The 20719-nt window shown below is 34.9% G+C and overlaps 1 protein-coding gene across 1 annotated transcript; it reads right to left on the bottom strand.

Annotated features, from left to right (window-relative positions):
• Positions 1-1105: 1105 nt before the first annotated feature.
• Positions 1106-9472, bottom strand: LOC115977399 (bifunctional dethiobiotin synthetase/7,8-diamino-pelargonic acid aminotransferase, mitochondrial). Its single transcript, XM_031099229.1, has 14 exons — positions 8433-9472; positions 7658-7828; positions 7179-7440; positions 6965-7045; positions 6587-6707; positions 6095-6243; positions 5815-5909; positions 5365-5480; positions 5106-5252; positions 3866-3999; positions 3614-3745; positions 2607-2741; positions 2171-2283; positions 1106-1512 (listed from the first exon to the last, which is right to left on the bottom strand). The coding sequence occupies exons 1-14, from the start codon at positions 9155-9157 to the stop codon at positions 1299-1301; spliced, it is 2595 nt and encodes an 864-aa protein (XP_030955089.1). The 5' UTR covers positions 9158-9472; the 3' UTR covers positions 1106-1298.
• Positions 9473-20719: the final 11247 nt, after the last annotated feature.

Genomic DNA, 20719 nt, shown 5'->3' with positions numbered 1-20719 from the left:
ACCCAACCATACTTGGTCATGTAAGCCATAACCCGAAAAATGTTTTTCCCTGCACACAAGCGAGCTATACTCACTGCACAACAATATGCCCATAGGCCATGGCGAAGCCCATACAAAGCCGTCACGACTCATCCCACTGGCACAACACACGTGTAGCTTATAGTCTACCAAACCACGACCACAGATTCATTACCTTTGCAAGGCAACAAACACATTGCCTCTAAAGTCAAACACGAGTTTGCATGGACCACAATGAGTGAGGCAATATAGTCTTCTATTTCTTTAAGGAATCTTGCTCAGCCCATGATATGCTTCCTTCATGTCCATGAGTTTCTGTGGTTGGCATGGATGGAAGGTGCCACACATGACACACGTAATTTAATCACCCCTATCAAGGATCAAGGGTCTAACAATTAATGTTCCTAAAACTAGAGAAAAATGAGAAATTGTTTTGACACCCCATCATGCTCATTGAGATTTCAAACCTAGCTTGCTTTGTGTACTTGAGTTTGATATCAGTTTTAAGTTTTAGTTTTTAACTTTTAACTTTTATATACAACTTTTTAAAACTTCACTTTTTCCTATTTTTTCTCACTTTTTCAAAGTACAAAGTATACTTTAACACACTTTCATATAAAACTTTTTAACAAAAAACTAGATAAATTGTTCCTAAACGAATACAAGTATAAATGGAGGAGCCTTGTGTGGGTTTACTGACATCGGTTCTATCACCTTTATTTATTTATTTTTTATTATTATTATTTTTTGCTGAAGAGGCTCGCATTTTCAGTGTATCATATAACATTTTAGCCCATAAACCAACGATTTTCACACTGCTATTCCTCTCAAGATAGGCTGAACATGCAAATCTACCTATAGTTGCATTGAGTTTAAATTTAACCCAGCCAATAATTGGAGAGGCGAAACAAGAAGTGATTGATGAAGGACCTTTATTGCTCAAATTATGTGATTGAGCTCATGCAACTTTGTTCATTGCCTATGGTGGGAAGATATTTAATCAAAAACCATGATAAATGTGGATAATAATATTTAGCTTAGATACTTCATTCCTCTATTGAAGCCCATATTTGTCAAGGAGCCGCCGAGCAGTCAAGCAAATATTATAAAATACCACAAAATGACTGATGAAGAATGGCAAGAATATCAAATTATCACCAATTATAGCTTCTGGAAAAAAATAATAATAATAATTAATGATTGTGAATCCTTACAAATAATAAACTCAGATGCTCTACATGGGCCCAAAAAAGAATAGACTTTGAATAGCTAGCAATGATTCAACCACCATAGCTTTGAGAATTCTCCTCTCTAATTTGGTGAAACTGGTCAAAGTCTTCAAGTCTTTTGTAAAGTTTAACGAGTAATTGGCTGCAGATCTCAGGAGATGTGCAGGGCCCGCACATGAGATATATGACATTGCCCAAAGGCCTCGTGTAAATGCCATCCTGACGGAGATTCTGAAGAAGAGAGCTAGCATATTGCGATGCATACCTGTAAAAGACGCACTTAGAGCAGAACTTCCTAAATGAGGGGATAAACATTAAAACATAGATAAGGACTGAACTGGAACACATGCAGTAGTGCATGCACAATGGCGGAAAATCAGGTCACAAGGAAGAGAAAAACAGACCAAAAGTAAGAGTTTGTTATAACAGGGATATGGACCGTATGGCAATAGGTTTTTTAAGTGAGTCATAAAGCAGAAATAGACTGATTATGCCACAAATACCATTGCCTACACTTGCTCATAGATCCTCAAATCATCAGATCAATGAGACAATTATGGGTTTCTCAAAAAAAAGAAAAAAGAAAAGAAAAGAGAATTATGGTGTTTGAATAACCATTAATTGCCTTCTATTTGAAGCCAGACAAGCTCAAAATTAGCTCCTTGATTGATCTCGATCATCCTTGCAATGATGTCAGACATGATGAACCATACAGGATCACCATTTACTGTTTACATGGTTATGACAGAGAAGCTGTGGAAGTCCAAGATGCTTCACATAACAGTTTCTTAAGGAAATAAATTTCAGAGTAACCTTCCAGCTTATTAGTTGGAAAGTGTAACAGTGGCACGTAGTGCTACCATGAAAATTACTTGAAGATGAAATTTTAAAATAATTCAAATGATAAGCCAATCAGACAATACCCAGCATTACTGCCTTCTGCTCGGAGTTCTAAGGCAAAGAGAGTCCCCAGTGCTACCACTCTTTCAACTGCAGGATGTGATGAGATCTGCTGCACCACATCTTCATCCCATAGCTGCAAGCATTTAAAGACAAATGATTAATTTACAGATCCCATAATGATATTTATAGCATGATCCCTATAAGATGATCTGTGAATTTTTTTTTTTTTTTTTGGGTTGGGGGTGGGGGGGGAGGGGAATAGCTAGCTAAATGTTAGAATTAAATATAACTGATGAATTCATCCAGAAAAGTTTGAATTTGAGTATCTAAAAAAAAAAAAAAAAAAGAGGTTCTGCCATCTGTAGTACTGTAATGCCCCATTTATAAATTATTAACACATACAAGTTAATGGAAGATTTGTATCACATGAGTTAAAAAAAGACATAATCAACATACCTCCCTAAGCGACCTTCCTTCATCAGTGATATTTAGGTTTGTCTGGGGATCTTTGAACCATTTTATGGATTTAACAGCTGCTGTGCATCCCATAGCATGTCCAGAGTATGAGTGTCCATGCAGAAGGGCTTTCAGCTACAACAAGAATGAACAGCATTTAAGCACTTTATTCCTTAATAAATATCAAGAGCACTGTTCAGCACAAACACATAAAAACAAGGGACATTAGAGTTTTTAAGATACAGGTGGTGCTTGGGATCTTCAGAATACTAGCCAACATCAATCACTGATCACTGTTACTACCACCACCCACCTGCCATTGCTATCGTCACCAGTCATCTGCCACCACCACTTTCCTCCCCTCAACCGCCATCGTCATTAATGAATTTAGTGCAAACAAAAGCTAGAAAATTATATTCCAGGTAACAACCAAACAGCTTAAAACAACTCATTTTCCAATGAAAATATTTTTTGTAGGAAACATTTGACACAAAAACTAACAGGGCCTAAATATGCTCAAACTACCTCAAAGTTAGATTACTTGAATGAATTAAGTTAAACAAACCCTTTTATACCAATTTTTTTAAGCATAATCCTGCTTTGACAGCCAAATATATTGGTAATAACTTATCAAAGAAGGCCAAAAAAAGGTGGCAGAACCCAATGTGTACATGCTGCAACTACCAGGGAATTTAAATGACAAAGCTTTGTAAAGTGAGAACACAGAAAGAAAATATCCGTGTCTAAGACTTCACCGCATATAAACTGATTCACCCTTGAGTGTTCTAGCATTGCTATTAACCAGTCCCTGTCATTCCCTTTATCACATTCTGAATCAAAGGGTGAAATACAATCAAGGGCAACAAATGTGACAGCCAAGAGTACACTACCAGAAGCCAATATGTCAACTTCCTATATAAAATTTCTTCTATATTTTAGCCCTAACTAACACACAAAAATGAAAAAGAAACCAAAAAAAAAAAAAAAAAAAACAGCCCATAGATTACCTTTGATTCTCCGATAAATGAGTTAAATATAGCATTTGTTGCCAATGTGGCAGCCAAGGGTATAATTCCACCAGTCATCAGCTTTGCAAAGCAGGCAATATCTGGTACACAACCAAGTAGTTCTGCTGCAGTCTGCCAGAAGAGACAAATTTCCAATCAATTAAGTGATCTAAAAAGTTGTTTTCCTTTTTTTTTTTTTTTTTTCTTTTTTCAAGTAAATATAGAGTGAAATGTAACTTAAGGGCAACCAACCTCTCTTCCCAGACGCCAGAAACCCGTAAAAACCTCATCAAAGATAACTGGAATTTTTTTACTTCGGCACTCATTAACAAGTACCCGCTGGAAAAGTGGATCAATCATATGCATTCCTCCAGCACCTAGTATAACTGCATTACAGTCAAAAAGATTAAATGAGTAAACTGCACAGTTTCCAGGAAAAAACAGCTATGCCAACATTAAATATGGTATATAATATTACATGATCATTGATCTGAATCACAAATACCAATACCAAACACATGCCTCCAAAGAGTCTTTAACCAATGATCTAACCTTCCTTCCCATTATTAAGGTTGAAATTTTAAAAACTGAAAATCAAAGCCAGTGAAATTACAAATTTATGCTGTGGTTTCAGAAAATTCACTTAGAAATTGAGGGTCGAAAAGATAATTCTCAGTGAGTCATTCACAATTTTGGAAAAAATTGCCAACATATCAGAAATTATTGGAAGATGTGCAATAAAATCGAGAAGGACAAAGTTCAGCTCCAAACATGTTTGAAGCCTTGGGCTCCAACCACCAATAGGAAGATGACTGTTATCCTTGTCATGTGTAATGCACATGACTCACTTAATTCAACCGACCAAGTGAGTCATGTGCAATGCATATGACGGGAAACATGTCATCCAAACCTTTTCCAATCGAGAATAATTAGCAGAATATTGATTTTGTAAGAATAAATATTTAAAATTAATAGGCTTGATGAGGTGATTTCCTTTTTGGAATATTTTCAAATTATTACATGTGCACTCCTATAATTCAAGTCTAAGAAGACCTTATAAAGAATTCAACCAGACAATTGTCTATAAGTTATAACCTTCTATGAAATTACTTGCATTTACTTTTTAACAATCAAAACATGAAAATATATAATACAGTGAGTATATCAGTAAGCATATCAAATTGACTTCTAGAGAGAGAACCAACAAACTGGAGATACAGTGAAAACCAACAAATATGTAATACAGCAAAAACCAAAATTTCTATGCACCACATCCAGCACAGGTAATTCTGATGCAGTAGATGGACTCAGAGTCAGACATTATATCCATTATATCCTTTTTCATGTTTAAGAGATAATAAAACTGCAGCATCAAGTTTCAAACAATAGAATAAAGTTCATGAAAAATTTAATTTTAGTTTCCAAATGAATAAGAAGATAATATGAAAATTTAACAGAGGGTTGAAACAGAATAATAGTAAGCTTATCTTACCTGGTTCCATAATCAACGCTCCTATATGGTAAAACCCTCCTGATCCAGAATATTGTGATAATTGTTCTGATATATAAGACGAATAAATTCTGGCAAGATCTGACTTATCCCTTATCTTATGAAAAATTTCATCACGTGAACTGAAGGCTGTAAAATATAAAAAGGTGGAAAAATTTTCAAATAGACACAAAACAAGATCCAAATGGCAATTAAGAATGATGGTAGACTTAAAAAAAGAAAATATATATATATGGTTTACCCTTATTTTCAAGTTTTGAAATCTCTAAATGCAACCCTTCAGGTAAGGAAAGTTTCCAAACACCATTGCACATGTAGACTGTAGGAGGATCCAGAAAAAGGCCTCTTCCAGTGTACCTGTGAAAACACATAAATCAATGATTAACAAGGTTTGATGACAAATAGCTTGTTTTTCATTGATACCTGCTATTACTGGACTAGAATGAGGAAATTATCTTCTCGTGAAAAGGTAAAAAAAGTCAAAAACTATTTGATGACCTAATTGCTTCAATATCTAAATTTTCTTTTGTCAAAATGGCTCATCTATAGCCATAGATATAAATATTTAGGAATCACAAAAAAACTAGAGACATATCACCATTTATTAACCTAGACAAACTCCAAAATTCCAAACATATAAAGAAATATATTTGGAACTTTTTCATACATGCTTGTATCTAAGTGTTCATACCATGGCTGCTGCAGAAAGCCTGTGTAAGAAGATGGCGCTTGTGCTTCCATAGCACCCAAAGTATCACCATGATAGGATCCTTGAAGAGCTAAGACCTGTGAAATAATTAAGCCGCCTTAGTTACCAGCGTATTGATTTGAATATTAACAGAAAATTCTCCTATAACAATTGAAAAGAATTACAGCACTGTTCCATCAGAGAGTATATCTCTTAAAAAAAAATTTATCACAGAATATGTAAACTATAAGTAATCAATGAAAACAGAATTAGTAAAGCCCACCATAAGCTCAACCCTTTGGCTAGCTGTATTATCCTTGTGAACATCTGAAAGGATTCCATGATCATAGGAGAATTTACGAAATGCCATCTTGAGAGCAATTTCAATTGCCGTAGATCCATTATCTGAAAAGAATGTTCGGGAAGCCCAACCTGCATGGTGAAACAGCCCAAGCATTATTTATATACAGCAAACAAATGAGCAGTAGAACATGACATAAGAAAAGAAAATAAATGAGAAAAACAGGCTCTTCTCAATATGTAACCCCTCTCCTACCATCAGCATTATCTTTCATTGACCAATCTCTGGCCAACCCTTGAACTAAAGAGGACAGTATATTTGAGGACAGACATTTACTAAAATATGGATTCAACTGATAACATTATAGAGAGCTTAAAGTATCTGGAAGTTTCTATCAAAAACAAATGTGAAGTAATAATTTCAACAACAAAAAAAAGATCCTATTTGGCTAAAAAGAAGAAAAGAAATACTAACCTTTCCCCACACCTTCAAGCAAAAGCTCAGCACATTCTAAGGCTGGTTCATAAACATTCTCAGGAAACATTACATGTCCAAATCTTGCAGCAGCATAACCCATATCTCTTGCGAGCTCAGTCTGAAACCACCTAAACAAAAACCACATTAAAATTTTCAGAAATGCTATCACTGAAGAATATAAATTGCAATAACTCTATACTCAGGGCAAACATTCAATACTAAAATGGTGGGGAAATGATGTTTAGCACACTGACTGTATGGTTTAGATCCCCTAGTAAGAGAAAACTATCACCCAATTCATTCCTATGGACTCACATTCAATAAGGGAAAAAAAAAAAAAAAAAAAAAAGCTCAGAAACTACTAATGAGATTGACCTGTAAAGTAGTGTCAGGACCCTGAGTCCACCAACTAGCACATGCATCAAACTGTTGAGTTATGAATTCATTATTCTGAGCCTACAATGGAAATAGAATGGAGTTAATTTAGCATATTACAGCAGCAGTCAGTTGGGGGAGACAGACAGAAAAAGAAACATATGAAAGGAAAAGGAGAAAATATAAAACCATTGACCATTGCTACCACACGAACCTTGAAGACCGCAAAGTTCTCACCATGTCGTGAATCAATCACTGTAACAGCTTCTTCAGGTACAAGTTGGTGCTGAGTAAATGGCCACCAGAAAATCTCTCCTGCTTTCTTTGGCATGTCTTGCAATCTCATCATTCTTTTTGAATAAGCTGATAACATCTCTTCCTTCAAAGAATCAAATACACCACGAGATTCATCAAACCATTCCATCAAGTCATTTGATAGATCTTTCGGAACTGGTGGCAGGACAAGCACAGGCACCCTAGAAAAAAAACAATGACAATGGATTAAATACACATATAGATCACTCTTACTACACAAGTACAAGAAAAATTAACAATTAGTTAGATGATGGAAGAACAATATCAGGTCATGAGAAATCAAACTATATAACCTGTGATGAACATTATGTAGTCTGCATATAATTGCTTAAAATAATAATATACAAAAAGGGAAAAGATTAATAAGAGCTAATTTACCTATTTCGCAGATAAGACAGTAATGGCATCTCATTTACAAGGCCATGATCCTCAAAAACAACAGCAGCAATGTCATAACCTCGAAGTTTCAAACTCTCATAAGCTGAAATGGTTCCAGAAATACCACCCAGCCGCCCATCTCCAACTAGAATACCAGGTAAACGGAAAGGCCTGCCGACATATGCAACAAAGATTATAATTACAAAAAAAAAAAATTTAGCAAACTATTAAAAAAAAAAAAAGGGTCTTGCTATATAGGGTCCATTTGGTTAGTCATTTTGGGAGTTTAAAAGAAAGTCTTTAAAACCCAAAACTTTGTTTTGCAACCACAACTATTCATAACTATTTTACAAACGCTAACTTTAAACTTAAGACACCGTTTTCTAACGGCTTATATAAATGCACCCATAGCCTTTGTGACCCCTGTGATATTCTGTTGAATGTGCAACATTGACCTGAGCAAAGCAAGTGTATTTTACACAATAAACTAAATAGGCTGATGAAAAAAACTCATCCAAACACACAATCTTCTTTACTTATAATACGAATTCTTATATTTTATTTTCCTCAATTGAAAAAAAAATATATAGAAATCTTAACTACTTTAGTTTAAAATACAAAAGAATTAGAATTTGACCAGTCAGCCAATATTTTTTTTAAAAAAAATTAGTAAAGCAAAGCACCCAATATAAATTTGAAAACAACTAAAATTTCACAGAATTCATTACTATCATTGTAAACCAATATTAAGCCAGGTGATGAAAGATTCAGATACCTATACAAGTCACATTGAAGAGAGCCCGAAGGTCCGGGACTCGCAACCCCGCCGGCAGTCTCAACCACACAGAAAATCTCTGTTTCCTTCCCCTTTTCCCCACCACCTCCCAATTCAAATCTCAAACACTTCTGCAGCAATTCGAGCACCGCCGCGTCCTCCACCACCCCGCTCTCCCTCTCGGCCGCCAGGTGCGGCGACACTGCCTCCCGCCACGCGTACAGCGTCTTACACACCAATTGGGACGCCGCGCCGCCTCCAACGTCCCCCTCGGGCTTCGCCTCCTCGTAGTAGCCCAAGTCGCGCATTCCAGAATGGGGGGTCTCGGAGATTTCTTGGCCGAGGGCGGAATTGGCGGCGGGGAATGAGGCTTTAAGGATGTGATTGGAGGAGAAGAGAGAGAAATGAGGGAGGTTGTGGCGGCGGAGCAGAGAGAGGCGGGAGAGCTTGTGGAAGACGGAGGAGGAGTCGGAGTCGGAAGGGAAGCCGGTTTGGATGGGCTTGAGGTAGAGGAATTTACGAGGCTTCGGAATGGGGTTGAGGAGAGAGGAGGCGGCGAGGCCTGTGGAGACTAGGGTTTTGCCGAGGGAGGTGTTGGAGGCCCATACGAGAAAGGTCGGGTGGTTGAGAGGGACGTGGAGTTGTGAATGCGCGGTTGTGGAAAGGTCTTTGACGTGGCGGAGATGGCGGTGGCCGCGGCGGTGGAGAGATATCAGAACGTACATTGTAATGATAGATTGGCAGCAGTTGTCTGCTTAGCTCGTCACACGGGTGAATGACACTGGATTATCTGACAACTGATTCTAGACGACACGACCAGTTCCTTGTAGGTTTTACTAACTAGAGACGACGAGTTTAAAGAACCATTCCTTAAAAATGTTGCTATGTTATGTTATGTTATGTAGTGGTGTTGGAGATATGAAGGGAGGCGGAGAAAACTAGGTGCACTAGATATTTGAGAGTTTGAGATGTGATAAATGTAAGAGGAGGTGGGCAGAGTTGGAGGGTTTGGTATGGGTTGGTTTTTGGCTATTTGGTATGGGGGGTTTAAGAGGGAAATGAGGTAGTTGAAAAATTAGGTGGCCTACACGAGGAGAGGCATTTGCTATATTTGGAATCAAATGACACTGGAGGTTAGCTCTATCAAAATTTAATAAAGGTGAAATATGTCATACAAAAATAACAAAAATAACCAAAATTTAAGAAGTATGAGATATGTTATTAAAAAAAAAAAAAAAAACTTTATTACTAACAAATGAAATATATATATGTTAATAAATAGATATTTATATATATATTTCTCATTTATTGTATTTATACAAATGAAATGGTATCATTTCATGTAAGATACTCGTCCTACACGACACGAGCAGAGACTGTTGTCAGTTTGTGTGTGTGGCTCCTTTGTGAGTGTGTAGGGAGTGAGGGACCAAAGGGGCAGAGGCGGGGTATAACGTAGATTGGGTGAACGCGTGTGTCACTTCAAGTACAGGTTCCAGTGCAATCAAAGTTCGAATTTAATAATCAGGCAAAAACAAGATTTGTCGAACCAAATTACCGTACTCTGCCTAAAATTGAAACGGTACAAGGTTTTAAAAAGGAGTGAATATTATTATTCTCAACAACAAAATAAAAAACAAAAAGTAGATACTAGAGTAAAGACTAAAGCAAATTTAAATAATTGAATAATTTTGTAGTTTAACTTTCACTTATTAGTATTTTCATCAAAGGTATTTAGGATTTATTTAGATTAAGCTTATTTTTGTTAAAATTGAAAACTAAAACTGAAAATACTGTAACAAAATAATTTTTAAATGTGTGAATAGTGATGTGGGACTCAAATTTATATTGAAATCTATGTTTGGATGACTTTTGTGAGTACATGAACAAATTTATAATTTATAATTTTTTTTTTTAAATTAAAAACTAAAAATACTGTAACAAAATAATTTTTAAATGTGTGAATAGTGATATGAGACTCAAATTTATATTGAAATCTGTGTTTGGATGACTTTTGTGAGTCCATGAATAATGCCATGAAACCCACATTTTTTCAACAAAACGCACAAACACAGCTATGCTCTCTATTTCAGTGCAATCCAAACACTCACTTAAGGTGTGAATCATTCTACTCTTAATTGTCTTTTTATAGAAAAAAATTAATTAATGTTTCAATTTGTAGAGTGTTCAAATTTAGATTTGTTAAATTTAATATAAAATAACGTGTTAATTTATACACTATGATTTATAAAACAAATTAATGTCTATTTCTTCACCCATTATATATCCACGTGGCAGATATAATATGTATGTAATATATTATTGTCATAATATATGTTATTTGTAATATAGCTTGACTCACATTTAAAATTTTCCATGATTTTTTAATGCAGTTTGTGGTGTGATTTTACATTAGAACCCCATTCAATTTGTTTTTGTATGTGTGTTTATTTCTTTTAAAAAAATTATTGTATGTTACAAAAAAAAAAAAAAAAATTTGTAGATGCTAGCAAACCTTAAAAAATTTTTTAGAAGATAAATGGCTTCAAATACATCAATTAAAGTAAATGAAATAGTTTATATCCAACGATCGAACTGAACTACTTTTAAGCAATCAGGGCAAAGTCAATTACAGTTGCATTCTAATTTTAATCGTAGTGTCTTTTCAATACCATAACAGAGAAGAATATTGAATTTGACAGCTGCTCAGCAAATAGACCTCCAATATTTTCAAATCTATTTTTTTCTCATCTTTAAATTTTTACACAGTCGTTCACTCTTTTCTAACTAATGCTCGAGATACAAATTATTTTACAAACTACTAATTTGATGTGGTTAATGATTATTAGTAAATGAAAAAGTGATATTAGTGGTAGGTTTAGATGAAAAATAGTAATAAGTTGGTTACAATAACAATTTGTAAAAATATTGTAAAATAATTAGTAACTATAGCATTGGTCATCTTTTATATCTTAATTTATAGTTTGAGTGCATAAATGATAAATCTATAAACAACCCCATTTTGTAATTATTGATACTAGGAGATTTTTGGTACCCATGAGGAACAAACTCAAATCAATATCCACCTTCCTACAAATAGAAAAGAAAAAAAAAATTTAAATAGACTTTTAACTTTTAAAGTAGAGAATTATTTTCATTTGGTTCTTTACGTTTCAAAATTTCAATGTTAGCTCTTCATATTTGTTTATGTTTTTCTATTGGCTCTACCTTCCATTTCCATTAATAACCTAACAGTAAAGTAATTGATAATTAAGTGATGTCCACCACTTTCTCAAAAAAGAAAAAAGAAAAAGAAAAGTGATGTCCACCAAGCCATGTCACTCATATAATGTCAAGCGTCACCAAAGTACACTAACAAAAATAAACAACAAAATCAATATGAAAACATAATCAAACATGAAAGACTAAAATAAAAATTTTAAATATAAAATTTTAAAATAAAAATAATTCCAAACTTTAAGAACCCAAACTCGAAAGTGTACTTTAGTTCCAAAAAAAAAAACCTATTGTTAAAGAATAACCAAATTTAATTGTGAGTTACAAGCATACATCATACACTTCAAAAAATTTATTCTCATCACCACTCACCTTTGGTGCGATGGTCACTTTACAAGTATAAGTACTTGTGGAGTGTGGGGAGCAAAAGCCAGAATTTAAGTTTTTAGGAAAGAACTTCACACACATAAATTAAGATAGAATATAATTTCTATCTTGTATCGGAAAAAAAAAAAAAAAAAATCTCGCCATAATCGATGATTTCTTAACTTAATAATTAATTATATGTTAATAATTATTCAATTATGAATTACAATGCACAGTTTTTCAAAAACTACATATTTTTATTATTCATTTTGTAGGCATACTTATTAATTGTGATTTAGCATGTTTTTATTGGTAAATTGTGTACAATCTAACATTTTTTTTTTCAAAAATGCACCACCAACTTTGATGCTAATTCCCTAAACTTCGCCAATCTCGCTCACAATTTATTTGAAAAATATATAGACACTTAGTAGAATATGCAAAACATTTTTTTTTAACATATGCCGTTTAGACATTTGATAACAAAAGTCATCTTTCTTATACTTTTACTTTTCATTTTAAATGTTTCAAAAAAAAAATCATTATATATATATATATATATTGCTGAATATATAAACAGTAATTAATATGGCCAAACAATAAGTTCAAAAAAAAAGGACAGCAAACGCCAGAGTTAAAAATTGTAACGTCCCCTAGCGGTGTGAGTACATCACTCACAAAAATAAGCAAAATAGTAAAAAAAATTGGTTTTTTAAATCATGTCAAACACATACTTAAACTTTAAAGGATAATTTCTCAAAAAACTACAAAAACCTTTTCCATTTTAGCAAAAGGACTACTAAAAACGTTACTATTATTATTTTTTTTTTGAAAAACGTGACTATAGTCTAAGCATGGAGTTTCTTTCCCTTGCATTACATTTAAGAGGCGTGGTTTGCTGTGATGTGTTCTTAATATGTTATTACAGTTTTTGGTTTATTTTATTTTTTCTAATATTATCATAATCTAAAATTACATTACATTAATTTTTTTTTAATAGAAAAAAGAGGTTACAATTGAGATTACATTAATGTGATATTACAATATTATAATATTACAATGTAATGTAATATCATAGCGAGCCATACACCCTCTAAGACATTGGTCATTAATATTGACTTCCTTGGGAATCCAAATCTTTTGTCCCACCATCTGTGTTACACTTTATGTTCCCCAAATCAAAATTTAACACATGTCTTCTTATTTCATTAATACCTAATTTTATGCCTGTTTTCCTTTATTTACCTAAAAAGGCTAAAATTAAAAAATAAAAAATAAACAAAAACTAATACATCACAGCACGTGGCAGCAACACCACCACCAATCTTCACCGACACAGGTCGCTGGTGTTGCTAGTCATGGCCATGCCACCTCTGCCACTAAGTCGCCTCTGCAACACAAATGGTTGTCCTTCACATCCCAATTAAATCAAATCCCTCATAAACCCAAACCAAACTACGGTTCTTTTCCACTTAGAATAACTCACAAAAATCAAAGTTGTTCTCAATTGGGTATTTTCACCACTTTACAGTATATCCTCTCTTTTCCATCACATGCCACCCAAAGCCCACAAATCTTCTGGACGATGAAGACTTGGTAATGGGATGAAATTTCTGACAAAAAAATAAAAAACAAAAAATCCAAACCATCCCATCAACTACCACCAACGGTCCTCCACCACCAACCTTCGTTGGCACCATCTGGAGGAGATAACAATGTCATTAATGCCTATCAACCACCTTTGTCTAGTGCCCCACCACCGCAACACATCCCTTACAAAAGTTTGGATTTTTAGTTTTTTTTTTTTTTTTTTGGTAATTGACCAACGGTGGTGGGTGGCTACCTAATGGTGGCTATTGGCCGTTGATGACGTCGGCAATCTTCTCTTGGTGGCACTAGCGAAAGTTGATGGTGGTGGTAGAGGACTGGTGGTGCGGTTGGTGGGATGTGGTGGAGGACCGGTGGGAGGGTTAAGGTTATTTGAAATTTTATTTATTTTAGAAAGTTGAAGTAAAAAATGCTAAAAATTAGATATGGATTAAATACAATGCACATGTGAAAAATTGTTATTAGTGGAGTATAAAGTGGAGCAGAAAGAATGAGACAGAAGATTTGGACTTCTTTCTTGGGTCTTGGAATTCCCTAGTTAATATTCTAGTTATTTTGAAATTATTAAAGCATTTCGTAGGAGAAAATAAAATCGATGAAAAATTATAAATTAGTAATATTGTCGGAATAAATAATCTCAGTAGCACTATAAATTTACAATTCCAAATATAAACACACACACACTAGAATTACTCCCGTGCAATGCACGGTTTAATAAAAAATCATATAAGCTCACAAATTTTAAAATAATTAAAACTAAATTATTACATAAATAATAATAAATTATAAAATAAGTAAATAATATTAATAAAAAATTAGTTTAAATTATGATTGTTTAGAGTTTAGACTTTATCAGTGTTTATCTATTTTTAAAATTTAAAATTCTCTTTATGTTTTGTGATAATTTCTTAATATGAGATATAAAATGAGTTTGATTATTTGTATTTAGATTATGTTTAATTTATTCTCTAACTAGCACAAACAATAATAAACATAATAGTTCCTTAATACTGATTTTTCCTAGTAATAGTCTAATTGAAAAAATCAACACACTCGCAAATTAAATACAACAACCAAAACCAAAATCAAAACATGCACAAAAGAGTTCAAAAATTAAGAATTAAAAAAAAAAAAAAAAAAACTTACATAAGATAACCAAAAACTTAAATGAGTGTCCATCATTTTGCTTCTTTATAGTAAACTTCACTTGGCATAATATCCTGCACACAAATTCAGAAATAAAGAACAATAAGTAAAATGAATTTATTATATTAAAATATAAGTGTAAGTTGCATTTTGAAAAAAAAAAAGAAAAAAAGATACAACAATGTGGAGTATATTGTGTAGGATTTAATTATAGGGATAACTTATTGCTTTTGATTAAGAGGGATTGTATCGAAAAATCATGGCTGAATATATATAAGTTCTAAAAATTTTGATAATAGATTTTTAGTTGGATTAGAATTTAAATTTATAAAACTTAAATGTTAAAGTTTTATCTAAATTAAATTATTATTAAATCTTACCCTAATCAAGAGCCTTGTACTTTAATATGTCAATAAAATTTTAATTTAATAAGAACCAATTTGAGGAAAAAAAAAATAAAAACAAAAAATGTGGGTTGTGTGTGATTTAAGTTTATAAATTTTTTATAATAAACTTTTAGTTTGAATAGAATTTAAATTTGTTTTAAATTATTGTTAAATTGTGCAACTAGAGGAAAAAAAAAACAAAAACAAAAACATGGGTTGTGTGAGATATAAGTTTAGAAATTATTGATAATATAATTTTAGTTTGAATAAAACTTAAATTTGTTTTTAAATTATTGTTGTGGGGCCTGTTAATTGGTGGCCCTGGCCCCTTTTTAATTTGAGACCCAAGGCTCAAGCCGAGGAAGGTTATGACCGAGAGTAGGGAATAAAAGTCTGAGTAGCCTTGAGATATAGCCGAGGATGACTCTGTCCTCGGCATATCCAAGGACTTCCCGGAAGGAAGGGCAAAAACAGTATAAAAACAGTTTAGAAAAAAATCTAAAATATCTGTGTCAGTAGAAAAAGGGGTACGCTAGAAAGTATAACAACCAGGGAAAACTGCCCTTACTGCCATTCAATACTCTGAACCTGACAGAGCCAGACTCTCCAGCTTTTACAACCACCACCAACCACTCTGGGTATGGGCTGATGGGACAAGTATCAGTCTTGGAATGCCGATCCTACACGTGGACGAAGGATAAGGAACACAGACTAGTATAAAAGGAAAAGTAAGTAATTCAGAAGGAGGCTAGGAAAAATGGCCAAAAACTAGAGCCTCCCAGCCCGCCTCTAGGAGAGTGACTCCCAAGGCGAATACGATTTAAAACCATGTATGAACATCACGAAAAACCCATCGTCAGATGACCAAGACCTAGCCTTTCAAACCCACGCTCTACAAATGATATTGTTTGGGCCTTTTTACGTGCGAACCCAACACTGTTACGGTTCATCACAAATCGTGTCCTTACAATTGGCGCCGTCTGTGGGGAAGGCTTGTGTGTTGGCACAGGTGGTAGGTTAAGAGAGCCCCTTTATCATTTCCAACGACTGATTATGGTGTTCCAACGTAAAGTTCCACTAGGAGCTATGTTTCTTTACTAGGGGCTACGCTTTATAGCGTCAGCCGCACCGATGGTTCTAGGGGTTCAGCCGAGGAGCTAACACCGCAAAACCAACGTCTCATGTCACAGCCGAGGGGTTAATTCCCCCAACTACTTATTAGTATCTATCGAGTTTTGGACAGAGTCAAGGTATTGTATGGTCCTCGGACTCAAACCTATGGGGAAACCAACTACTTAGATGAGAAAACTGAGTTTTGGATAGAACCAAGGTATTGTATGGTCCTCGGACTCAAACCTATGGGGAAACCAACTACTTAGATGAGAAAATTGAGTTTTGGACAGAACCAAGGTATTGTATGATCGGCTACTTAATAAAAATTTTAAGTTGCTCAATCCTCGGCTCAAATACCAGAAAAAGGTTAAGGCTATGAAAGTTGTTAGAAAGATGGTGAAACACCCTATTACTCAGTAACCTGGAAGGGCTGTTCATATTTGGGTTATATATCTTTGGATGATTACCTCCTACACCGCACCAAGCGTTCAGTTGTCATCTCGGCTATTGTGGGTAAGTGTTGTTTTCTCAGGTCGACATTATTGTGCCAGACAATTCTATTAAATTCATGATGACATCTTTTCCTTAGCAAGAAGTTTGACCCTAAGTATCATTTGTTCAAGTCAATATTATTGTGCCGAACAGCACTCGTAAGTTCATAATAGTACCTTTTTCCTTGATAAGGGATTACGGCCCTAAGTATTATGCTTTCAGGTCGGCGGTAGTGTGCCAGATCACCCTAATAAGCTCATCATAATATCCTGTCTTTTTCTTCTTAATATGAGTTTCAGCCCTAAGTGTTATTTGTTCGATTCAGTATTATTAAGTCAGATAGTTTCAATAAACTCAGAGTAAGACCTTTTTATTAACTGAGATTTCGGTCCTAGACGTCAGACAAAATGTAAAAATAAAAAGAATTCACATGGTAGTATGTCTATTCACGGCGTAACCATTTTAGATATAAAGAGATAGAACATGTGAAATAAAGCAATAACGACTTTTATTAATATAAAAAGGTATTACATCATACAAAGAAGGGCTCAAATAAGCCTATACAGAAGGTGAATTACAAAAACAGTAAAAAATAAAAACAACAACAACAACAACAATATGACAAATAAACAGTCAGATGTCTTTCTAAACTCGTCTCCAAAGTCCTTCCAAACTCTGCCTCATTAGCGCCCCATATTGAGAGGAGGACCTTCCTCAGAAAAAGAAGGAGGAGATGAAGAGAAAGAAGGAGGAGAGGAAGAGAAAGAAGGGGGAGAAGAAAAGGAAAAAGAAAAGACACCAGGATGGATCTGGTGATGGGAAAGAAGAAGAAGGGGAGGCAAAAAAAGACACCAGTGAATGAAGAAAGGAAGAAGCAGAGACACTTAGTTCCTGCCTCAGTCCTGACTCCTAACACGCTGGTGCCATATTAGCTATGCTCATGAGAGAGCGGCTGGTACTGATAATGGGTGACCCCATCTCAGCCGCGCCAAGAGGTTGACGCGACGAGCCCCTGCTTCAGGTTTTGGCTGAAAGGAGAGTAAGAAGTGTCTTGAGTCTCTGCCACCCTTGCCCTGACCGAGCCAGTTTGAGCTTCGCAAGCATGTAACATTTATGGGAAGGGTATGATCTCTTCATTCCCATTCCTATCATGGGTAAATTACAACTCAAAGTGTAAACGTGCAGATATGGGAAATTCTGAGGGAGGCTAAGAGTTTTTAGGCTTTAAAAAAAAAATTTAAAGGTCTCCGTGTAAGGGAGGTAACCTCCTGCTTTCCTTCTTATATGAATGGCAAAACGGGAGGCATTTAATCTGCCCGAATCTTCAGGAAAATCGATAAACGAGAAAATATCCATTCCACTTCCCTATGCCGTCAATAGCCATTGAATTCGAATGGTCTCATAAAGGGAGATCATTAAAGGCGCGTTTTCGGATAATGAAGTGGCAAGGACGCATCTTGAATGAATTCAAAGGAATGTCTCATAAACCGGTACGTTTCTCGGGTAGATAAAGAGACACCCGCATTAATGAGGGGCAGATCTAAAGCAGACCGCAATAAAGACGGGGCATTACCAAAACCCTCCTTTCTGACCAAGAGGTCGGACAGCAGGATTTTGAGGGGCTATTGTGGGGCTCGTTAATTGGTGGCCCTGGCCCGTTTTTAATTTGAGACCCACGGCCCAAGCCGAGGAAGGTTATGGCCGAGAGTAGGGAATAAAAGTCTGAGTAGCCTTGAGATACAGCCGAGGATGACTCTGTCCTCGGCATATCCAAGGACTCCCCGGAAGGAAGGGCAAAAATGGTATAAAAACAGTTTGGAAAAAAATCTAAAATATCTGTGTCAGTAGAAAAATGGGTACACTAGAAAGTGTAACAACCAGGGAAAGTTGCCCTTACTGCCATTCAATACTCTGCACCTGACAGAGCCAGACTCTCTAGCTTTTACAACCACCCCCAACCACTTCGGGTATAGGCTGATGGGACAAGTATCAGTCTTGGAATGCCGATCCTACACGTGAACGAAGGATAAGGAACATAGGCTAGTATAAAAGGAAAAGTAAGCAATTCAGAAGGAGGCTGGGAAAAATGGCCAAAAACTAGAGCCTCCCAGCCTGCCTCTAGGAGAGCGACTCCCAGGGCGAATACGATTTAAAACCATGTATGAATACCACGAAAAACCCACCGTCAGATGACCAAGGCCTAGCCTTTCAAACCCACACCCTACAAATGATATTATTTGGGCCTTTTTACGTGCGAACCCAACATTGTTACAGTTCGTCACAAATCGTGTCCTTACAATTGTTAAATCTTATCCCTTAGGCAAATGTGAGGTTTTTTTTATTTTTATTTTTATAATAAGAATGAAAACTTGGTTTGTCGTGTGATGTAACCATGGCTTTTAAGCATAACTTTTATTATATAGTATATAATATGATATGATATGATATGATATATATACACATATATATAATTTTTTTTGTCATGAATAAGACAATATATATTTTTCTCCCCTTTTTGTAAATCTATTTCAAATTTTTTCTCAAAAAAAAAAAATCAACATTTTTTGATGAGAAACTCAAAAGTATAATTTTTAACAGCATGGTACATATGTATATGTCATGTGTCACCAAAGTACACTAATGGAAATGAACGGCAAAATCGATATGAAAACATACTCAAGCACGAAAGACTAAAATAAAAATTTGGAATATAAAATTTCAAAATAAAAACAATTCCTGTAATTCACCTGTATTACAATATTGTGGTGGATTCCTTTCCCCTGAGATGGAGCCACCAAAGGTACATATATGGCTTGTCTAATCATATTATGTAGTTCGCAATATACAATCCTGTGCTATGGTCTTTTATTAAGTTGCATGGTAGTTGGTGTGTGCGCTTAGCATTGTACTGGATTTCTATTAGCAACTGATTTGCTTTATACAGGGTTAACTTTCGAAATTGTTAGAAATACTTACATAATATATATTTTGCGACCCCAGCAGCTTGAACCCACTCCCTCTTGCTCCCCCAAACACAAAGGGCTTAGGGAGGTACCAACTCACCCAACTTGGTGGTGGTATGTTTATAGGGTGAACTTTTTTATTTCTAAGTGTGCTTCTTAAGATTGATTAGGGTGAACTTTTTGTCTCTAAGTGGGCTTCTTAAAGTTGATTTGCAAACACTTATTACATTTCTTAAAGTGGGCTGAAATTGACGGCATGGAACCATTTGAAGTATTATTTAGATTGTTTTATTTATAATTCAATACTGACAATAGGGGAGGGGAGATTTTAACCCTAGATGTCATGTACACACTAAGAGATGTCAATCAATTGAGCTACAAGCTCTTGGCAAGTTTAGAAAATTATCTTCTGTGTTTCCTCTTTGCTGGGTTTTATTGCTTGAAAGCTTTTAAAGAAATTGTGTGCTTGACAAGGTCATTGTTGTGACACTTGACAGCTAAGCTTTAACTTTAAATGATGCAACTTGACTAAAAAAACATTGGGATTAGCTATGGATCCTCAAAACACTAATCAGGGTCAGTCACATGACATTTTGTATTGCATAGCTGGACTTATAGCAACCTTAATTTTTCCCCCTTTAGTGGGCCTTTCAGTTTATTACAAAAACAAAAACAAAAAACAAAAGGAGAAAAAAACTAATCCCATTGGATTTCGTACGGTTCTCTTGGTTATAGGAGGCATGGCCTAGGCTTTTGGGGCTAACTTGTTGAAGGTAGGTTTTCCTTTGTTATGCTGCTGCAGTCCCTTTCCTGTTACACATTCCAAAACTACAATGATTAGCGTAAGTGCCCACTTTCTTAATTAATTTGTCAATTATTCGTTGATATTAGCTAGAGGTGACAAAATCAATCCAAACCCATTTGTCCATCTAAATCCACCCACTTAAATTAGACCCAAACCCATTCAATTATTAAT

This window comes from Quercus lobata, chromosome 2, assembly GCF_001633185.2.
Source record: "Quercus lobata isolate SW786 chromosome 2, ValleyOak3.0 Primary Assembly, whole genome shotgun sequence".
NCBI lineage: Eukaryota > Viridiplantae > Streptophyta > Magnoliopsida > Fagales > Fagaceae > Quercus > Quercus lobata.
This window is presented reverse-complemented; position numbering and strand designations above follow the sequence as displayed.

Bases quoted from the DNA above. Each gene is read 5' to 3' on its own strand.
- LOC115977399 (XM_031099229.1), bottom strand. From the start codon at position 9,157: ATGTACGTTCTGATATCTCTCCACCGCCGCGGCCACCGCCATCTCCGC. The intron at 6,244-6,586 runs GTTAGTATTTCT...TTCACCATGCAG, and splicing joins GCTTGAAGGTGTGGGGAAAG to GTTGGGCTTCCCGAACATTC. The intron at 4,000-5,105 runs GTAAGATAAGCT...ACTGTAATGCAG, and splicing joins AGCGTTGATTATGGAACCAG to TTATACTAGGTGCTGGAGGA.